The sequence below is a fragment of the Anolis carolinensis genome, chromosome 4 (assembly GCF_035594765.1).
Source record: "Anolis carolinensis isolate JA03-04 chromosome 4, rAnoCar3.1.pri, whole genome shotgun sequence".
Lineage (NCBI taxonomy): Eukaryota > Metazoa > Chordata > Lepidosauria > Squamata > Dactyloidae > Anolis > Anolis carolinensis.
In genome coordinates this window covers 138,764,659-138,786,897 of record NC_085844.1, presented here as the reverse complement: position 1 = coordinate 138,786,897, position 22,239 = coordinate 138,764,659, and the positions used below count along the sequence as shown (strand labels likewise).

General features: G+C 36.9%; 2 protein-coding genes across 3 annotated transcripts in view; one reads left to right on the top strand and one right to left on the bottom strand.

Annotated features, from left to right (window-relative positions):
• crnkl1 (crooked neck pre-mRNA splicing factor 1) overlaps positions 1–14,483 on the top strand; it is a 20,938-nt gene extending 6,455 nt beyond the window's left edge. Inside the window, exons 8-14 of one of the 2 annotated variants that reach the window (XM_008109086.3) lie at positions 271–462; positions 1,617–1,676; positions 4,153–4,233; positions 5,290–5,529; positions 6,456–6,557; positions 9,869–10,117; positions 10,655–14,483. In XM_008109086.3, coding sequence (XP_008107293.1) covers positions 271–462; positions 1,617–1,676; positions 4,153–4,233; positions 5,290–5,529; positions 6,456–6,557; positions 9,869–10,117; positions 10,655–10,819 — 1,089 coding nt within the window. In that variant the 3' untranslated portion in view covers positions 10,820–14,483. The remainder of the gene's footprint in view (positions 1–270; positions 463–1,616; positions 1,677–4,152; positions 4,234–5,289; positions 5,530–6,455; positions 6,558–9,868; positions 10,118–10,654) is intronic. The other variant, XM_008109087.3, reaches the window with a different exon arrangement.
• On the bottom strand, positions 13,124–22,239 carry naa20 (N-alpha-acetyltransferase 20, NatB catalytic subunit). The gene is made up of 6 exons (XM_003220062.4): positions 22,086–22,239; positions 18,346–18,370; positions 17,677–17,767; positions 16,753–16,888; positions 14,558–14,703; positions 13,124–13,591 (listed from the first exon to the last, which is right to left on the bottom strand). The coding sequence occupies exons 1-6, from the start codon at positions 22,136–22,138 to the stop codon at positions 13,506–13,508; spliced, it is 537 nt and encodes a 178-aa protein (XP_003220110.1). The 5' UTR covers positions 22,139–22,239; the 3' UTR covers positions 13,124–13,505.

Here is a 22,239-nt window from a genome sequence, read left to right as displayed (position 1 = left end):
TTCATTCTGCTAAATTAATTTTAGGGCTAGGAGTAATGTAAAGTGCAGAAATCATTCTGACCTCCTGCCATCAAGCATAGTAAATATTACCAAGCAAAGTCAACATGGCTAAAAATCTACATGCAAGTACTGTTTATGGCATTGAATTCTACATTACAAAAACAAATCTGACTCCTGGTTTTTTAGCTGACATTTTCCTAGTTTTAAAAGAAAACAGGAGCAGCAGACTCCACTTGTACTCCTAAGACTCTTCTCCATTTTCTCTGAAAGGCTAATCCACACAATTATGATGCCTGGTTTGATTACCTGCGGCTTGTGGAAAGTGATGCAGATCCTGATGCTGTACGTGAAGTTTATGAAAGAGCCATTGCCAATGTGCCGCCAATCCAAGAAAAGAGGCACTGGAAGAGATACATCTATCTGTGGATTAATTATGCACTCTATGAAGAGCTAGAGGCAAAGGTAAAAGACGTAACTACCAAGTCTTTTCTTTCGTTTGGCAGGTTACTAAATCTAAATTGTGTAGGAAATATAGTATCCTTTCAAATAGATTTTAACTTTTATAAGTAAGGCATGGAGTTTTGCATTTCATTGCTACTGCCTGTATCCAATTGTAATTTAGTTCATTTGAGTTTGTGTATAAAGTTGAGGAAAAGTACAGGTAAGCTGTATAATATCTATTTTTTTTAATTTCTCCTCTCCCCTCTTTTTATGACAGTATTATTTCAGTGTACAGTAATAACTGAAGTTAACTGCTATAGAACAGTTATTGATGTATTAAAATAAGTACGTAAGTGTTTTTAAAGGCTTGGGATTTTTAAAAAATTCTGCCTGTTCCTAAAAGCAGGAATAGGAAGTAATAATCTTTGTTGTAGTCCATCAGGCTTCACAAACTATCCTGCAGCCTTCCTTTGGCCACCATAGCTAGCATTCATAGAAGCATTCATTGAAGGAAGAGAATATATGATTAGATAAAATATAAATAAGATGCTCCTATGAGTTTGTCCCCAACCATCACTGGCACACAGCTACTAGGAGGTTATCCACAAGGTAAAGCAGCCCTTAAGGGTGAAAAAGCCCTCCTTTTCTACAATGTAGTCATCCCATAAGTTTGTCTGAGGAGAAAGTGTCAGAGATATGATTTTATGCTTGAGAAAAATATCCCTTGGGTTGCTTCCGGCCTTGCTTGAGGCACTGGAAGCATCTGAAGACAAACTGGGTGCATTTGCAGGTTGAAGAAATGCGATATACTGTTAGGCCCCAGTACCTCAAGCAGCTAAAAGAGTTTCAGAAGGTTTTGAATTTTGTTCTGAGGTAGAGCAGAATGTAATGATGCAAAATTTCCAATATACAGTCCCACTTTGCAACTACGTATAGTTTACATTTTGAACTCCTTAACAAAAAGAAATAGAATGTGGAAAAAATAGAAGCATAAAGGGATAGCCTGTTGTCGAGACTGGAAAATGTAAAGCCTACATTTCTGAATGTGGAAGACAACCGTAAATAGTATGGCTAATATAGGAAACAAGATGGCACTTTTCTTTTGGTCATTTTGAATTGTAATTGACTGTGAGTCTTTGTTTCAACTACGTAACATAGATTTTCTTGCTCTTTAGGATCCAGAGCGAACAAGACAAGTATATCAAGCATGCATTGAACTCATCCCTCACAAAAAGGTATAAACTCTGTGTGATGCCTATGTTCTGTAATTTAATCATTCATGTAAGGGTTCATTGTTATAATAGACATTTAGTAATGCTGCCCCAACAGTAATCTGTTCATGTTTACTTTCTTGTTTACACTACCAATAATTGTATCCTTCTCCTTGACCTTCCTCTGCTTCCAATGGCTCCACAAGCTGCTTAGCTATGGGGTGTTTCCTTGCCACTGTAGTTTTTATTTATTTAACACATGGATGGAGTTAATAGAATGTGTCTTCACCAAAATGCAGGAACAAAGGTTACCACAGTGGGATCATGAAACGGGATTTGTTATTGTTAAAATAAATCGACAATATTAGGAAGCAAATTGGATCGTTGTTAACTGCCATCAAGTCAACTTCAATTTATGTTGGATCCTACGAATGAGAGCCCATCAAGTCACCCTGTCATTAACAACCCTGCTGAGATCTTGCAAACTCAAGGCCAGAGCTTCCTTGATTGGATCTTTCCACCTTTGATGATATCTACCTTTTTTCCTGCTCCCTTCTATCTTTATTTTATTTATTTATTTAATTTATATACCGCTCTTCTCCCCCAGGGGGACCCAGAGCAGTCTTACATAATGGCAAGATTAATGCCCCATATAATACAAAATATAGTAAAACAAACGATCGTAAAAACACACTTAAAAACCAATATTATACCCCATTTAAAACAGTAAAGCACTGTGTGGCCATTACAACAGGGCCAGTAGCATTGGGCCAAAAGTCAGAGCCAGTCTGTATTCAAACATCATTGCCTTTTCTAATGAATAATGTCTACTTATAATATGTCCAGCGTATGACAGTCTCAGTTTGATTTGACTTTCAGGGAGAGTGCAGGCCTGACTTGCTCTAAAAATCATTTATTGTCTTTTTGGCAATTCAAATAATGTACAGGACTCCTCTAGCACTACATTTCAGATTTGATTCTTATCTCATCAGCTTTCTTCACTGTTCGGCTTTTACAACTATACACAGAAATTGGAAATATAATGGCATAAATAATTCTAATTTTATAGCTTTACACTTATAGATCTCATCTAGTTCCTTCATAGCTCCCCTTCCAGGTCCTAGTCTTCTGTTTTCTTGACAGCACCTCCCATTCTGATTAATGACTAAGCCCAAGTATTTATTTATTTATTTATTTATTTATTTGCGACATTTATATACCGCCCTTCTCACCCCAAAGGGGACTCAGGGCGGTTTACAAGTATATATACATACAATATATTAATTATTGATTATTAATTATAGTATGAAAAATCTTGAACTGTTTCAATGTCTTCATCTCCCCCTTTAACATTATGTAATTTTGTAAGTTTTCTGTGGTCATTATTTTTGTTTTATTAATCTTTAACTGTGAATCTCCCTTTGCTCCTTCCTTTATTTCCTTAATTTTTCCAATTCTTTGCTATTTTCTGCTAGTACTATGGTGTCATCTTCATATCTTAAATTGTTGCTGTTCCTTCTCCCAAATTTCACATCTCCTTCCTCAAGTCTAATCCAGCTTTGTATATGATATCTTAAGCAAACAAGAAACTATCCCATTTAGTCCTAGAGGAGTCCCACTGAAGTGCTAAAGTGGAACTACCATACTCGAGCACATAAATATTATTAAACTATGCTCATTTCAGGGAGGGAATATGTGAAAAAAATAGCCTCTAGATGGTGCCCTGAGCTTTCAAACACATGTTATAACAAAAGAGTCACAACATGTGATTTTTTTTCATATTTGGAAATTCCCTGTGCTTACTATGTGCCTTCCTCAAATCCAAAATATTGACTGTGACATTGTATTCCACGCTCAGAACACAATCAAAAGAATGGCAATTGCTGTTATATTTCTCTTTGTTCAAGAATATTTTCCTTCCAAATGTTTTGAACTGCATCTCCTACAGTAACTATCCATTAGCCATGCTAGGTGAGGCTTATGAGAGATGTTATAATCTGGTCATGTTAACATCTGAAAGTCCAAAAGTTATTTATTTTTAGTTATTTTAGAATAAATGAAATACACAATTTTGGCACTGATCCAAGTAAGCTATAGGTTTATAGCTAGAGCCTTATTCAATTTGAAGCTGCAATAGAAGGAGATAAACAATTATTTTATCTTGGGTCTTATCTTAAACCTTAAACTATAAGACTCAGATGGGCCTTATCTTAAACCTTTGCATGTAAAGCATGTTCTCTGTGCAGTGGTGCTTGATGTTAGGTGGGGGGACATAGGGGTATTGAGAGTGCAGGATTGCTAAATTCAAAAATAGAAAAAAATGGAGAAAATACTATCAAAGATAGTTTTTAATGGTTCTTAATAAAAACAGCTTGGCACAAGTTAAGCTTGGCACACACTTAAACTGAATTTCTGCTTCAGTTCTGATTTTTTAAAGTATTGTTCTTTTACAACAACTGAATTTATTTAGCAAAATGTTTTTATTGTTTTCCCTTTTCAGTTTACCTTTGCCAAAATATGGTTGCTATATGCTCAATTTGAAATCAGACAGAAAAGTCTACAGCTTGCAAGACGAGCACTGGTAAGCATAATGAAGTTATTATACAAGTAACTTCCTTTGTGTTGGAGATAAAATCATCAAATGGGCTTTCATCTTATCTCTCTTGAAATAGATATATTTAAGCTTTGCTTTTGCATTACTGCATCAAAAAATAGAGGAAATAGAAGCATAATGACATTAATCCAGGCCATTGGTTTCCTAACTGCTTTAATACAATTGAATATTTCTAATATGAATGGCCAGCATGCATATAGGTCAAGATTCTGATTTTTTAATTTTTTATCAGATAACAATGTTATCATTTAGTTTCTAGCTCTTAATGTTAGATTAACCAGCCTTCCACGAGTGATTATTTGCATTTGTCCCCAGATAAGAACTGATCTGATATGTTGGTGGCTTCTAAGCTGAATGCGAGGTTCAGGTCACTTTCTTCCTGACAAATTGAATTAATGACTATAAGATTACTCCATCTTTAGTTTGCTTCTTTAAGCAAGTTATGGTAAGGATATTTTTTAAAACCTTCCTAGGCCTGATCAGCTCTGGAATCACAGAAGGTTAACTGATAGGGCTTCCCTCAGAGTTGACTTTAGTGTCATCATACAACTCTTTGACCTTTGGCCATCCATTTCTGTTCAGTATCTTAATATTCTTTTTTCTTCTGCACATGTTTATGGTTGCCTCTGGTTTTTAATTAACTCACTAACTATATGCCTAGAAGAACCCGGATTCCAGTTGTCTCTCTAAACATACATGCCATTAGCCAAGATCAGCTAATGTGGGCGAAACATCAGGAGAGAATACTTCTGGAACATGGCCACACAGCCTGAAAGACATACAACAACCCTGTGATCCCGGCCATGAAAGCCTTCAACAACTCAGCTAATGTTGTTAGGTGATGGCAATTTAAAGTATCACAGGGCCACCTTATTATGTGAAAACATTAATGCTAAAATGGGAGTGAGAACCAAAGTTTAGCAACTCCTAACAATTTATAAAGCTTCCTCCTCCCCTTAAAGCCTGTTTCTACTCCAAGTGTAGGCACTGTCTCAGAAAAACTCCCTACTCTCCTCATTACAGGGAACATCCATTGGTAAATGTCCAAAGAATAAGTTGTTTAAAGGTTACATTGAACTGGAGCTGCAACTGCGGGAATTTGATCGTTGCCGAAAACTATACGAGAAGTTTCTTGAGTTTGCACCCGAAAACTGCACTTCATGGATCAAATTTGCCGAGTTAGAAACCATTCTTGGTGATATTGATAGGGCCAGAGCTATCTATGAATTGGCGATTGGCCAGCCACGTTTAGATATGCCAGAGGTAAGGTGAATTGTGTCCAAGCTTTGAGTGCTGTGCCCTACAGTGTGTGTTTGTTTCCTCAGGAGATAGTACATTTTACAAAAGTAATACATAAGATTTAAATTGTAAATGGGTGTTGCTCATTTTTCTAGAAGAATACAATGTGTTTTGAGATATTATCATTCAATAATGGTCTATATTTATCTAGTTTTAAATTGGCCTATGGGTCATTTTATTACATATTTTTGGTATGTGCAAAGTCTGATTGATTAACAAGCATGATATGTAAAAGCCAACATGAACACACGAAGTATTTTTTTTAGTAAATCAGCTATAGTGTAGGGAAAACTTGAAAGATCCATGTTTTCTTTTAAATTGTACAGCTTCTTTTTTTCCAGAGGTAGTTTGGCAAATGTCGCAGACCTGTCTGTTTAAACCACTATCAATAATCTGCTATTATAAATATTACCTTTAAAACCAACATCAAGTGGGGAAATGTGGCAAGATCAGATAGAAGAATAATGGATATTCCATAAAGAAATACATCTCCAACTTTGGACATCCAAATTAACAGTATCTATCAATCTCATATTGATCACAACTTCCTCTCCCTCAGTTGCAGGGAGTTTAATATAGATATAGTTAAAAGCTTTTGCATCCCATAGAAGTAAAAGAAGGACAAGTCTAGGGGCAAGATCTCAGAGGCTGCATTATAACCTTCATACAGCATATTAGCTACAATTGCTCAAGTATTCTGAAAATTATGATCAAACATCTTGCAAACTTTGCTTGAGCCTCATCAGATTTCCTTGAGATCTAATAGGCTACTCAAAAGAACCATTTCCATTTCATTATCCCATAGTACTGCTAATATATCATCAGAGGGGCTGCTGCATCTAGCAAACATTTACCAGTCTTAAGGACCAGTCTATCTTCCCCTTCCTTAGGTTCTTTGGAAATCCTACATTGATTTTGAAATTGAGCAAGAAGAATACGAGAACACAAGGAACCTTTATCGGCGATTGCTCCAGCGAACACAGCATGTCAAGGTATGTGCCTACTTCTGTAAAGATAGATGTCCTGCAGTGGAACTGATTGACATTGCCTTGTTGCCAGAGCAACCTGAAATTGACTGAATTAAGTTGATTTTGAAATTCTAAACTGCTAATAATAATAATAATAATAATAATAATAATAATAATAATAAGTTTATTTATATCCTGCCTCCATCTCCCCCGAAGGGGACTCGGGGCGGCTTACAGCAAATCAAAATACAAGCAAAGATAAAATATAAAACATCAAAGGACAAAAAACAAAACCAATAATAAAATATACACAATAGGTGAAAAAACACAACACAGAATTAAAACATCAAATTAAAAACAATGAGGTTGCAATAGTGGATAAGCAAGGTGCACATTATGAGTAACCAATTTGTAAATAGATAAAGTGCATTAGAATAATTTAAGGTCACATTAGGTAGGGAGGAGTCCTGAATAATATCAAGCAATCAGGATGCTACCATCTAGTGGGCATTTAAAAAGTCACAGGTAGTACTTTTTAAATGGAAAAATAGACTCCAGGTCTAAATGGAGATTCATTTTTAAAGATCAGTGTGTGTGAAATTGAAGGTGTACTTGTTTTAAGTTATGGAAAAGACATATGTGGAGGGAAATTATGAAAATGTATATGATCAAGCAGTGTGGCAAGAGATATATGAACATATCCCATTGATTAAAGAGATACAGCAGATAATGATAAACGTGGAAATAAATGTTCTTAGAGAACACAGCCAGAAGGATGAAGTTTTGGAAAAGGTGGCAGCCCAGTTGACAACAGCGGTCTTTTAGTGGGGGGAATGTTTTGGCTGACTGTGTTTGTTGAGAAACTAGAAATAAGTGAGATTGGGAAAAAAGCTGGAAAAACCTAACAAGATTAGGAAGGTTAATATTGGCGTGATGAGTGTGGTTATGGAAAAAAAATGGTTGAAAGTATTAAATATTTTTACAATGGAGAATAGATGATGATTCTGAAGGTCAGTAGATTAAAAATGGAGAACACTAACAGTTAGGGAGGCAATTTGTCCGTGATAATGGTCTGGAAGGAGACAAAGTGCCCAGATGGAAGAATAATGCTGTTTATGGTAGGCTTTACATATTTCAGATTCTTCTAATAGGGTGGATTGATGTTCAGTTTTTAGGGGGGGGGGGGGGGGAATGCATGCTAAGTGCAAATATTGATGATATTAATGCAAAGGCCAGATTCTGAAAGATTATATTTGGGAAACATGTTGGTCTGTGTTAATATATGTGATCACTTGTTTTACTAGGTATGTTTTTTGTTATTAGATTAGATGTCAGGATAAACCAAAAAAATCTATAATTATTATATAAATATGCTTTTTGATACGTTAGTATATGTTTCTTGGTTATATGATCGTATCAACAATAGAGGAAAGATGTATACATTGTAATTGGGTATTTTTTGAAAGGCGGTTTATATTTTCGTAGACAATCCGAATGTGAATGACTACAAGATTTAGTACTCACTAAAGAAGATTGGTAATTAATCAGAAGACTAAGGATGAATCTACTTCCCTATAATGCAGTTTCAGAATACAGATTAAGTGCATTGAACTAGATTATATGGCATTGTAGAGTCATATAATCCAGTTCAGTGCAGTTCCATCTGCATATAATGCAGCTCAAAATTGGCAGTGTAGATCCAGCCTAAGACTTCGAAGTGCAACAGTGAAATTACTGATTAAGATTGTCACATATAAAGATAATTGAATATCAAAGTCAGGGTATTCCTTGTATCAGAAAGCTAGCACTCTGCAATTGAAAGGCCTGATCAAAGCTGATAATAACAGAGTCTCTCGGAGGTCTGTCACTCATAAAGTTTCCATAAGCTGAAGCTCACTTGATGGCACACAACAGAAAGTGAGCTGCTGGTCAGCAGAGCTTTGCTTGGTATATAAGTGGATTAACTTAAAGCAACCTTTAAACTTGCTTTGTTTTTCTTCTGTGCCTTCAAATTACTCCATATCAAAGGGTTTTCTTGGCATGATTTGTTCAATGATTTGTTTGCCATTACTTTCCTCTGAGGGTGTCTTATGAGTCCAAGGTCACCTAGTGGATTTCTATGGCTGAGGGGAAATTTGAATCCTGGTCTCCCATAGTCTTAGTCCAGTTTTCAAACCACTGCACAATACTGGATAATTTATTTATTTCATATCAAAAGCATTGCATAAATAAGTATAAAACTGATAAAAAATAAAGAGAACACAAGTGGTTAAATAATATTTGACCAAAAATGGGCAACAGTGACTGCATTGTCTGTAGCTTTAAACAATTCTTCCTCTGTGCATGAGACAGGGCATTGTGGGCAAGCATATAGATACGGGGTTGTTTGTTCTGCTCCACAGTCGCACAAGGTGAAGGATTCTTCTAGGTATTGCCATCTTGCCAGGTTGTATTTTGATCTGCCCACTCCGCTTCTGAGTCTGTTCAGGGACTTCCAAGTTGCCCATTCTTGGTTTGCCCCTCGAGGCACACCTTCGTTGGGGGGGAGGGGGGGGTCCATTTGCGATTTCCTGGTTTTGCTATCCAGAAGGATACTCTTGCTGTTACTGGGGGAACGTTAAAAGGAGTGGTAGTTCTTATGAAGCTTTTCCTTGATTTACATGTCAATTCTTGAGCACATAAATACTAAGGCTATGACATAGCAATCTAGGGAATGCTATCAGTCCCTTTCACAGTCCTGATTTGATTATGGTGATTATGATGATTGGGTAATGAAGTAAAAATGCTCTGTGCTCTATCAGAAGGTGTATCATCATCCTTTGCAGTGCACCTTTGGTGGGAGACTTGTTGTGTAATCCGACATCTTGTGTAGTGCCCCATTGCACACAATTGCATTTCCCTAACATGATTTTGTATTATGACAGCAATGTGGCTCCCATATCACAAAGTTACACATAATATTGCATTGGTGGTTCAGTGGTAGAATTCTCGCCTGCCACATAATATTGTAAAGTTATCTTGCCCCTGATGCAGAATCTTGACCCTATTTCCTAATTAACTTTAAAAGTTCCATAATTTTAACTTTTCTGACAGGAATTAGCTGTATTTTTTTTTAGGATTGTCTGCTGGATATCTGCCTTCTTTCCAGACACTATACCATTTGTCTAACAGTTAATCAATGGAGATTATGTTTCATTAGGCCCAATACTATAAATTTGTTCCTCTGTATAGATATCTTGTTCTCCTTTCTTCCTTTTACAAAGCCTTGTTCTATTTGTAAGGATTCAGTTTTGGTTATTTCATCTTCCCTTTCTCATAATACGATTTTTCTGTAGGTGTGGATCAGTTTTGCTCAGTTTGAACTCTCGTCAGGAAATGATGACAGTGTAACGCGATGCAGGCAAGTCTATGAAGAGGCTAATAAAACAATGAGAAATTGCGAGGAGAAAGAGGAGAGGCTTATGCTTCTGGAATCCTGGAGAAACTTTGAAGAGGAGTTTGGAACAGAAGCCAGCAAAGAGAGAGTGGACAAACTGATGCCAGAGAAGGTTAAGAAGAGGAGAAAGCTCCAAGCTGAAGATGGGGTGAGAATGCAAGATAGGGACCTGGACCTGTATAGTTTTTATGATTACTTTGTGCAGTATTTTGAGTTGGGAAGCGTTAGCAGCAACAAGACAGTAATTGGGGACTTAGAAAATACGTAGGTTTCTTGCCCATTGTCACTCTTTTTGATTTAAACATACTTGCTATATCAGCACTTCTGTGGAACCAGCACAATTGAGTGATAAAGCTTTAGTGGGTTGTGATACTTTGGACTGCAGTTATGTGTGTGGTTTCCATGATTTACTTCACCCTTTCATACCACAAGGCTCTTGAAATAGTATCCAGTAAATATGAAAACCACACAAACCCAATAATCACTGGCCTGAGGAATAATAGTATTAAAACATCTTGCAGAAATACAAGACAAAGCCTATACATTTTCCTGGATTAGTTTTCTTTAGACAACTTTTTCATGAATCATTACATATTGTGTAGAAACACTGAGTTCAGAAAATGTTTTATAAAGTAGGGAAAATGTTTACTGCTATCACTCACTATTTTTACGCTTCTCTTTGTAGTCTGATGCTGGCTGGGAGGAATACTATGATTACATCTTTCCCGAAGATGCTGCCAATCAGCCGAACCTCAAACTGCTTGCAATGGCTAAATTGTGGAAGAAGCAGCAACAAGATGACAATCCAGAACAAGATCCAGACAAAGACATTGATGAGAGCAGCCCCTAATGTTACCTTGGAATTCCTGTTTGTTTTTTATAGAACTTTTTTTGCAATTGATATAATAAATATTTCCCAAAAAAAAGGGTAATGTTTGGAATGTGGGAGGAATGATAACAGTACTAATGTTATTCTACCATGATATAATAATTGATAGGAAACATAGCATGCCTTTTGCTTTAAAGGGATTATGAAGCCATGAGGAAAAACTTACTTGCAGTTGCTATAGTTTTTTGGCAGTTTGAGTTTGCTTCTATTCCTGGTTAGTAAAAGAAAAACCCACCTCCTCACACATTAGTGTTATGGAAAGACAAAGTAGGAAAATGTTTGTTAATTAAGAGCATTTCTCTCTAGAAAAATGCTTTCCTGTGCCAGTCCCCCAAATTGTCAGGATTACAAGTTTCACATTCATGCATTTGTCATAAGGTGATGATGGGAAGCATACCCTGCAGTAGTTTCAGTTCTAAATTTCCACTGGCAGAATTGTTTCCTATGACTTGCCCCTTTAGTACTACAAGGAGAGTAGGAATAGGGGATTCATTGCAGAGCTGAAGCAAGATAGGCCAAAGAAATTTGTTCACATGCTGCTTACATACTTCACCATCCTGCTCTTTTCTTTAAAATATTTTTACAGTACATTAATTTAACATGTGATGGATACTGTAGAGGATTTTATTAAGAGAAGTAGGGTTCTTCTACACCAAGAAAGAGCCTGGCCAGCTTTATAAAACCCCTTTTTACCAGCCAGCATCTCTTTACATGCTGGATAGTGAGCAGGTCCAAATCAGTCTGTTAAAAACAAGCCAGCTGAGAAAAGATGACACCCATGAACTGAACCGTATTCCCCACAATACAATGTGTGAGTCCACATAGGACTGCTATTTATAAAAACAATATGGGTATAGACTTCATCTCTAGAGAAGTGCAGGAAACAATAGATCATGTGGTAGTAAAGATCCTGACAATTTTGGCTTTCATTAAAAAGAGAGCAGGCAGCAAAATCCCCGTAAACAAAGCTTTCCAATAACCATCCTGTGATTTGCCATAAAACAGAAATGAAATTGCACAAAATTTATTAATCATTCCAATTTTCTTGGTACCGGTTGCCATTTGATTGAATACAAAATTTCCCTGAAAAGAAACATGGATCATGTTCCCACAGGTCTAAATCCAGTTACTAGTCCTCATTACAATTCCTTTTAAAATAAGAGTTAAGGTACATTGGGCCACTGGTAATTTAACTGAAAATTTGGGAGTGGATTGTTTGACAAAAATGTCAAGACATATACATGAGTATATAGAGAATATAAAACTCATGGCTGAGATTTATATACGTGTCAGCTTTTTGTTCATAGGGCCATGCATTCCTTGACAGCCTATCCATCTATAGCATGGTTCTCATCTTTTCCTATTGCCCTCCACCAAATATTACTGTTTTTTTCTAGAGATATGTGTCTTCTCATGATATATCCAAAATAGGATAGTACAGTCACTTTGGCTTCAAAGGAGAGTTCAGGCTAGATTTGAGAACCCAGTGAGTGGTCTTTTTCAACAGTCCATGTTGTCTACAGAAATCTCCTCCAATACATTTCAAATGGATATATTTGACTTGCCATTCCACAACTTTCAGTAGGTTTACACTAGCTGAAATTATTAGCAAGTCTATTTAGGTCATTGTAACTAGTCCAGCAAGATCATTCTAGCATGGTAAGTGACTAACAGTCCTTCCACACAGCTGTAGAAAATCGACATTGAACTGGCAGTGTGGACTCAGATACTCCAGTTCAAAGCAGATATTGTGGGTTATCTGCCTTGATATTCTGGGTTATATGGCTATGTGGAAGGGCTTTAAGCAAGCTGATTGTAGGAGAGCTCATCTGCAATACCAACCTTCACAATGACCAAAATAGGCACATGCAGGTGTAAGATCAAGCCACTAACAAAATGCCAACCATAGAAATAATTGTTTTATTTGATTTGTATCTTGATTTTCTCCTATACTGGACCCTAAGCAATAACTACAACAGGCTCACTTATTACCTGAGGGATCAATTCCAGGACACTACTTTTGTGTATAATCTAGAACCCTATTTTCTTACTTGAAATTATTGATATATTTGCCTTCTGGCTAAGACGTACCACAGAATCACGCAAGAGTACCTACTGGTAGAATGTGACCATAAGACATGTACTGGACACTGCAGAGAATACGTGTCTAGCCATCACTAGGTATTCCTGGGTGAGTCTATGATATTCAAAAGTCTTCCTGTATAAATACAACTGCATTCAAGGAGCTTGTGCAATAAGCGGATCTACTATATTTTCATTTCCTTTATTGATTTGATTTTGTGTTAAGGCTCCAATTTTAACAAAGCAATAAGACATCATTGAAGTGCTTACTCAAAGTTAAAAAACTCAAAACCATTGCCATTTATAGAAATAGTTCAAAATACCCAAGGAATTATTTGTGGCTTAAAAATTAAACCGTAAGTGACAAATATTCCAATTTCAATTCCAAGTCTGTTCCTGTTTCAGAAGCATTAGAAGATTTAAATTGTCCTTCGCACATGTTCCTTGTTGCTCCATGGCTTCCAAATTACATTCAGGATAAATGCTGCCAATGACAATTGAAAGTATTGCCAGCAGTCTACAGATTTCTTTTTCATTATGCTGCATACAGAATCTGAAGTAAAGCTCATTCAATATCTTCCGGTCTGACAGGATGTGGTAGTGGCACAATTGATTTTTTCTCTGTATCTCTGGACAAGGCTTTCCTCATATCTGTAAAAATCAAAAACACAAAATATTTTAATTGAATGCACAGTACAGATTCCTCAGAAGATTACATTACAAACAGCATTACTTATTTGCATTTGCAAATAAGTAATCAAAGCATCAGGTGCCTTAATTGCTAACCATGTATTAATGCAACTGATACATTTGATATGAATCATACTGGCTTCCATTTGGTACAGATTTCACTGTTACCAGCTATCATTCTCCTTAAGTACTCAAAATCTGTATTTTACCCTATGGTATTAAAATTACCTTATGCCAGTAACTGAAAATGCCAAGTAATTACTATTTGTGTATTTATCTTTGGGTTACTGTTCCCTTAAATAGGCTAATCAGTGAACAGGTTAAGGGTCTGCACATACGTTTATAGTTACTAGTCACCCAGCACCATCTTAGACAGCCATGGAACATCAACAACGAGGAGCTTGGAGGAAAGGGCAGTGTTTGTTTGCTGCAGGCTGCCTTTGACCTCAGCTCCTGGTGACTGGCTCCTTGCAGACTCTGGCCCTGACTGCCTGGCTGAAGAAAGGCCCAGCAGAAACACCTGCTGCCTCCTATGGCTGGGGCATAAAAGGAGGATGCTGGCAAGGGCCCAGTGCATCCAAGAGAGTCAAAGAAGACATTAAGACCATGAAGGGGGAGGGGGAAGGTGTACCCAGATGCTGTTTTTATATTTTTATGTTTTAATATCTTAATGTTAATGGTTTTAAATTATATTTATATTTTATTTGTTTCTATTGATTTTTTGTTATGTTTTATTTGCATTGTATAATGTGGCATTGCATTTTTGTCTAAATATATGTTGTACGCCGCTCTGAGTCCCCTGCGGGGTGAGAAGAGCGGGATAGAAGTGAAGTAAATAAATAAATAAATAATACTATTGTGTAAGACTTTCTTCAACAACTATGTTTATCTAAAACATGCTGAATTTCTCTAGGTCTTGATACTTACCATACGCATCTTCATCAGGCTCTCCATTGCTAGCTGAATAGTATTCCAGCACCGTTCTATATACACTGTAGCCCAGTTGTTTGTACATATTCACTGCAACCTGATTGGACACTCTTACGAAGAGATCCACAAAAAATCCACCCTTTCTTCATTAAGAAAGAAAAAAGAGTGAGACAAAATAGTTACACCAAGACATGTTTCACAATTATAACTGAAATCTAAATACCGAGCAATGGGAAACAGAAGGGGCTAACTGTAGTTTAATTCAAACACATTCTATTTAAGGAAATTATGTGTTAACTGAAAAAAATAAAGATTATAACTGTCTTACAGACATATCCGAATCAGGACAATACAATTTGATACAGCATTTTTAGTTTATTATACTTGCTCTTAGACTCTTTTGATATCTGAACCGATGGATCAAAATTCATAAATGTATACCACTCCATCTTTCTTAGAGTAAATGGTGGAAACTGCATCTCACCAGATTACAATAGACTGCAAATACCAACAGCCCTAGAATAAGTATACAGTGAAGAATGGTGGGAGTTGCAGTGCAACATTTGTTAACTCTCCTTTGGGTCCTCCATGAACCTGCATCCATCTATCCATCTATTTCCTAGCCAGTGTGGAATGCTTTTGCCTCTGGACTATGATTCTGGAGACCATGGTCAGCCATGGAATCCCACTAGGTGACCATGGGCAAGGTACACTCTTCTCAACCTCAAGGTAAGGCAATGGTAAGCTCCCTCTGAGCAAATCTTGCTAAGAAAACCCTGGGATACAGCTACCATTGCATCATCATAACGTGGAAACCACCTGAAAGCATACAATAACAAGCAAGTTTTATTGGACTATTACTATAATACTTCTTTCTAATGATTATATTTGCCTGCAAGTTCGAACCAGTTTGGTTTTCAAACTATGGTTAGCATAAGCCACTTCTTTGATGGAATAGCTTGGTTTTGATGGAATGCTAACCTATGATTTAATTTTACTGGAACAAGTTTTACTGGAAAAAAACTTCCTAATTATTACTCTGGCATTAATACCAAGAGAGAGAAAACAAGGCATCATTTTAAAGTTTTAAATCATTGAAGTTTAAGCTTTATGTTATACAGGACAGGCAGCTATTCATCTTGACTACTGTTTACTGGAATATAGCTATAAATCTTGCAATATACTATATATGAAGTTGGCTTATTTTATAAAATCATAATTAAGATTAAACAAAATGTACAGTTCAAACATTATGATAAACCACAGCTTCCATGTATCTAAAAGTAGCCAAACGTATACTACTGTGAAATAGTGCTGCTTTTGAAAAAAAGACTGAAGTAATTTGAAGCACACATGGTCCTGACTTGCAAGACAATTTCCTAATGAAAAAAAGACCTATACAATACATAAAGTAGCCCACTGGAAGGCCAAACATGTGGTGAAATTGCCTCTCATGTCCCTTTGAGAGTATATAGGATCAAAAAATTAATTTCAGTTTTTAGAATACTCTGCAGGTGATTATATTCGTTTCTGAATGAAACAAAAATCCTATGGTTTTCAGTGGAAATTCAGAAGAAGTGCTACTGCAGTTTCCATCACAGCAAAGACACCCCAAATCTATGGAAATCTTTGCTTAAAGCAAACCTTCTAACAACAGATTTTAGCTATTTGCATACATACAGCAATTTTAAAATCATAAATGATAACAGCTGACTTATCCTGTGACTACAAACTGTCAAGAATAATTTTCCTGTTTGTTTTGTCTCCTTATATATGTGAGAAAAATAACCAAAATTTAACTGCAATTCTTATAACAAACTAGATCAAGCAATAGAAGCCCACCCCCAAGTCAATTATCATGTCTAGCTACCTTTCAGTGGTAGTAGTACTACTACTATCGTGAACTCACTATTCTTATATATAATGAATTCTGAATGTTGCTGATTTTCACTCAAGTAGTAACTTAGATTTCAATTATTTGGCCCTATGTTTGAAATTTCTCTCTACATATGCATTTAATATTTAACAGCTTTATTGAAGCTTTCTTCGTGCAGTCTTTCAAACACTCACCCATATTATTATGACAAGGCCTTCAGAAGCAATGGGATTGTTTGCCAATTGGTAAAATGCTAAAAATGCCATTTCCTGTAGTACACTTTTCAAAGCTGGTAAGCTTCATGAACCTGACTCACTTTTCTGATATTTCCTCAAGGAGCTCCATCAACTTAGCAGCCAAACCGAGCCGCCGAAATTCAGGTGCAACTGACAGTGCAGTAACATGGCCATGCCACTCCTCCCTGGCCACTGAGCCTTCTGCTTTCCCCATGACTGCAAAAAAGGGAACACAAAATGAACAAAGATTTTTGAACTAGATCATGACCATCACACCGGAGCACTGTTATTGATATATATTTCTTTATAAAATTTGTTAAAGCATTTGTAACACATTTACAGAATGCCTTTTACTATGCAATTTCAAGGATGTTCATAGTTAAAATAATAAACTATATAAATCAATTCCAGGTTATGCTAGAATAGCTTAAGCATGATAAAAAGCATATTAAGTATCTTAAAATTCTGCAAGGATTAAAAACCACATGCATGTACGTTTAAATATAAACTGAGCCCCAACGGCTTCAATGACCAATGAAATCCTAAACAAGCTGGAAGGTCCACTGAAAAAGTAGATTTGCTTCCAAGCAGGACTACAACCCATCTAATTTTAATCAAGCTTAAATAAGTTTGGGTTGATCAAAATCAGTTTATCAATCAAATGAGCATAATTCTGCAGCTGTACAAAACTTATTTTTGAATAACAAAGAACATTATTTTAAAAAAATTACACATATTTGAAAGCAGGTTTCACCTGTTTGTGTATAAGATGAACACATTAAAAAGATTATTTCCATCTGGATTTGTTTATATTCATGGTGAATGCATTTGTATCACTTATACAAAAAATAATTCACATCTGCCTTCACAGTCCCCACATATAAAAATTAACTTAATAGCAAAAATGTTCACATAAACATTCAACACACAAGTCTGACTTCCAACTAATTAAACAACAAAGCAAAGGCTGACTACCTGAAAAGAAGGAAGATTAGTCCACTTACTATAGCCCATTAGTTCTCCACCAGGTGCTTCTGCAACAATAAAATACTCTGGCCAGTGAGCTAAATACTGTAAATAAAATGGAATTCCATACTGTGAAGGTTTCTGTGTTAAGGGAAGTATATCTCAACAAGCGCATTTTTAAAAAAATGCACGTTGCCTTAATACTTATATCACCATTAAAAATGCATGGCCCTAAATATGTTTTGTTTGACAAATCTAATCAAAAAAGAACAAACTCTCACTACAAATTACATTGATTATATACTATATACTTCATAGTTGCATTAATCTTGTACATTAATAGCATTTCTCTGTTGAGTATATCAGAGATATAACTCTCTTAACTGTATAACAAGTAACTGTGAGAGTTGGATGGGAAGCCAATATGCATTGCTTTTGTGTCAAATATTATTTCCCATTTCAGGTGTTACTTGAGTTCTTCTATCTATTATGCTTTTATCAAGGGTTCAGGGAAAAAAATGAATGTATGCCGCAGAGGAAATATGTTTGCAATATTTACACTAATTAGATGCACTTGCAAATTTCTGGGATTAATTAGAGCTGCCTGATGAGCAATGTTAAGTAGAAAAACAAAAAGTTGCTGTAGTATGATATATACAGGGGTACCCAGTCACAATGATTATCATTATACAGGGTTAGAAGGATACAGTCTCCGTGAGAGGATCCAAGTTGCTGATAGAAAAACAGAACAACAAGCGGTTAAACAAATACCGTTGAAAAAGCTGTCTCAACCTACACAAAAGTTCTTAAACTAGAGTCATCAACCTAGCAAATTCCAATGCCTATCTTTCAAGACTTTGTGTGTGTTCAGTACGCGTTTCTTTGAAAAAAGCTTCTCGGGATCTGGTTCAGTTAGTTACTGGCCATTACAACTATGCCTTTTAACAGCAGCTTGATGTGCAGACACTAGCAGATAATGCTTATCTATATTTTATTTTTAATCACTATGTTAAAGGCACAAGACCATGGGACAGCTTTCTCTTCTGATAATGTGCAAACTCTGAGAGCCCAAATCCGAATCCTGCCAAGGCATATAGGGAACAATTGGGAAGAGACATCTATAGCAACACAATCAAGCAGCAGCTTTTTCTCCAGCCTTGTCGCATAAATTGAAAAGTATGCCTTCAAAATGCCTTTCAATTTATGGCGAACCCATGAACTCCATAGGATCTGTTAAAGCAAGGGATCCTCAAGGGAGGCTATATTTGAAACATGACTTACAGTGACTGGAATTCGTTGGCGTCCTTAATCCAAATACTAACTGAACTTCCAAGACCAGACCAGATCTGGTGCTTTTAGGGTACAGGCAGTCCCCAAGTTATGAATAAGACTGGATCTGTAGGTTTGCTCTTAAGTTGAATTTGTATGTAAGTTGGAACAGGCACATTTTCAAGTGTAATTCCAGTCAAAAATACATACCCTGTTTCCCCGAAAATAAGACATCCCCGAAAAATAAGACCTAGTAGAAGTTTTGCTGAATTGCTAAATATAAGGCCTCCCCCAAAAGTAAGACCTAGCAAAGTTTTTGTTTGGAAGCATGCCCACCAAACAGAACACCAGAGCTTGCAGGATTGGTAAATGTACATACCAGTTGTACATGGAAATAATGGTAGTAACAAGAAATTCTTGATAGGATTCACAGTTTGTCTGGTTATGCTGGTTTGTGATGACAACTACTGTACAGTATATAATAAATGTTCATTTTTTTGTTCAACAATAAATGTGAATTCTTCTTCATGGAAAAATAAGACATCCCCTGAAAATAAGACCTAGCACATCTTTGTGAGCAAAAATTAATATAAGACACTGTCTTATTTTCGGGAAAACACGGTATATTTATGCTTTAGATAGCATAGGGAAGGGTTAACACCTTTTTGGTGTTGGTTTGCTGTCTGTGGCCCTCTTCAGAAGATTTCACCTCACTTTCTGCTCCTGTGATTATTGAATTTTGAAAAAAAAATGGCTTGTTGTGCAAAGAAAGATTGGTGATAAAGCTTCAGTGCAGACACCTTCCCCCATAATAACAACTATTTCAGCAGTGAATTTCCCTTCCGGGGAGTAGATTTCTCTCTCTTCCTGTGGTCTCACCCCTATTCTTAACTATGAATCATAATCAAGTCAGGTGTTTGTAAGCCAGGGGCTGTCTGAATGATAGTTGCATCCAACTAAATATGAAACTGCTTAATCCCAAGGTGCACAAGGACATTTACACAAATTGAAGATACTGGTAGTGGTTCAATATGTGGATTGAAGCCATTGGCCATTTTATAAAACCAGTATTCTGGTTTTATAAAAAAAATAAAAAAAATACAAGATAGGCACTTACAGCCACATGCATTTTCCTCCATCTTTCACTGGAATCTCATTTTACTATTATTTTATCAGTTTTACACTTATTTATGCAATGCTTTTGACACAAAATAAAATGGGGGGACTGGGCCTTTGGTTCTTTCCCTCCTTTCTTTTCCTCAAGGAAATTTTTAACTTTGAATATGCTTGGAGGGATTTTAACTGTGACTTTTTGAGTACTGTTTGTGTTGAACTCTATTTAAGTGTTTGTATATTTAAAATTGTATACTAATGTTTTTATGTGAGTCCCCTTTGGGGAGATAAAGGGGACTCACATAAAAACATTAGTATACAATTTTAAATATACAAACACTTAAATAGAGTTCAACACAAACAGTACTCAAAAAGTCACAGTTTCTCCTGACATTAAGTCCAATCATGTCTGACTCTGGGGGTTGGTGCTCATCTCCATTTCTAAGCCGAAGAGCCAGCGTTGTCCGTAGACACCTCCAAGGTCATGTGGCCGGCATGACTGCATGGAGCGCTGTTACCTTCCTGCCAGAGAAGTACCTATTGATCTACTCACATTGGCATATTTTCGAACTGCTAGGTTGAGAGGATGGGGAGATAAAGTGGGGTGTAAATAAATATAATAATGTGTGTTGAAGGCTTTCATGGCCGGAATCACTGGGTTACTGAGAGTTTTCCAGGCTGTATGGCCATGTTTCAGAAGCATTTTCTCCTGATGTTTCATCCACATCTATGGCAGACATCCTCAGAGGTTGTGAGGTCTGTTGGAAATTAGGCAAGTGGGGTTTATATATCTGTGGAATAATGTCCAGAGTGGGAGAAAGAACTATTGTCTGCCTGAGGCAAGTGTGAATGTTGCCATTGATCACGTTGAATAGCATTTAATGGCCTTGCAGATCTGAAGCCTGGCTGCTTCCTGCCTGAAGCAATCCTTTGTTGGGGGGGGGGGGTGTTAACTGGCCCTGATTGTTTCTTGTCTGGAATTTGTCTGTTTTCAGAGTGTTGTTCTTTATTTACTGTCTTGAGTTTGTAAAAAATCAAGCCAGATTTTGTTCATTTTCATGGTTTATTCATTTCTGTTGATTTTTTTTCCCCGTGTCTGGAGTGACCTGAGAAACTGCAAGTCGCTTCTGGTGCAAGAAACTGCAAGTCACTTCTATTGAAATTGTCCACATGCTTGTGGATTTCAATGGCTTCTCTGTGTAGTCTGACATGGTGGTTGTAGAGTGGTTAAACATTTCTGTGTTCTCAAATAATATGCTGTGTCCAGGTTGGTTCATCAGATGGCTGGCTTCTCTGGTGGAATTTGAGAACACAGAAATGCTGGACCACTGTTTGTGCTGTTTGTGTTCAATTCTGTTTTAATGCTTGCATATTTTAAATGCTTTTATGTGACTCCCCTTTGGGGAAATAAAGCAGGGTATAAATAAATATACAGTAGAGTCTCACTTATCCAACACTCACTTATCCTACGTTCTGGATTATCCAACGCATTTTTGTAGTCAATGTTCTCAATACATAGTGATATTTTGGTGCTAAATTCGTAAATACAGTAATTACAACATAACATTACTGCGTATTGAACTACTTTTTCTGTCAAATTTGTTGTATAACATGATGTTTTGGTGCTTAATTTGTAAAATCGTAACCTAATTTGGCGTTTAATAGGTTTTTCCTTAATTCCTCCTTATTATCCAACATATTCGCTTATCCAACGTTCTGCCGGCCTGTTTATGTTGGATAAGTGAGATTCTACTGTAACAACAACAAGGGGCAACTCCACTGAACTAGGGAAATACCTGACCGAGTTCCACTTATGGCCCAGGCATAGACACTTCTTCAGGAGGAAAAGAGCGCTGAAGACTGAAATGCAGAATCATCCGCTCGGTTTGGGGGCGGTTGCAAAGACAGCCTCAGTTCCTCCACTGAAGGCTTATCCTTCAGCAAGAGAATCTAAATCCACAGCATAGGAGCAGAAGTCTGCTCGCACAGTAAACAGGGGCCCCTCTAAAGCCAGCAAGGGAAACCACCGCATGGCCCTCCCTTTGCCCGCAGCGCCCCTTCTCACATGTTGTTGAAGCGGAACAGGTCATTGCACGTGAACGCCCGGAGCGAAGTCATGGCTTCTCCGCTTGCCGGCAATGGAGGTGAGAGGCCGAGGCAAAGCGAGGAAGGCCGACCCGGAACTGCTTCTGCGCCATGTGATCACTTCCTTTCATGGA

Excerpts from the sequence above, each read along its gene's own strand:
- naa20 (XM_003220062.4), bottom strand. The coding sequence starts at position 22,138 with ATGACTTCGCTCCGGGCGTTCACGTGCAATGACCTGTTCCGCTTCAAC. Across the intron at positions 18,371-22,085 it reads CTGTTCCGCTTCAACAACAT|CAACTTGGATCCTCTCACGG; the intron begins GTGAGAAGGGGC and ends TTTTTCTATCAG. Across the intron at positions 14,704-16,752 it reads CTTGAGGAAATATCAGAAAA|AAAGGGTGGATTTTTTGTGG; the intron begins GTGAGTCAGGTT and ends TTCTTAATGAAG.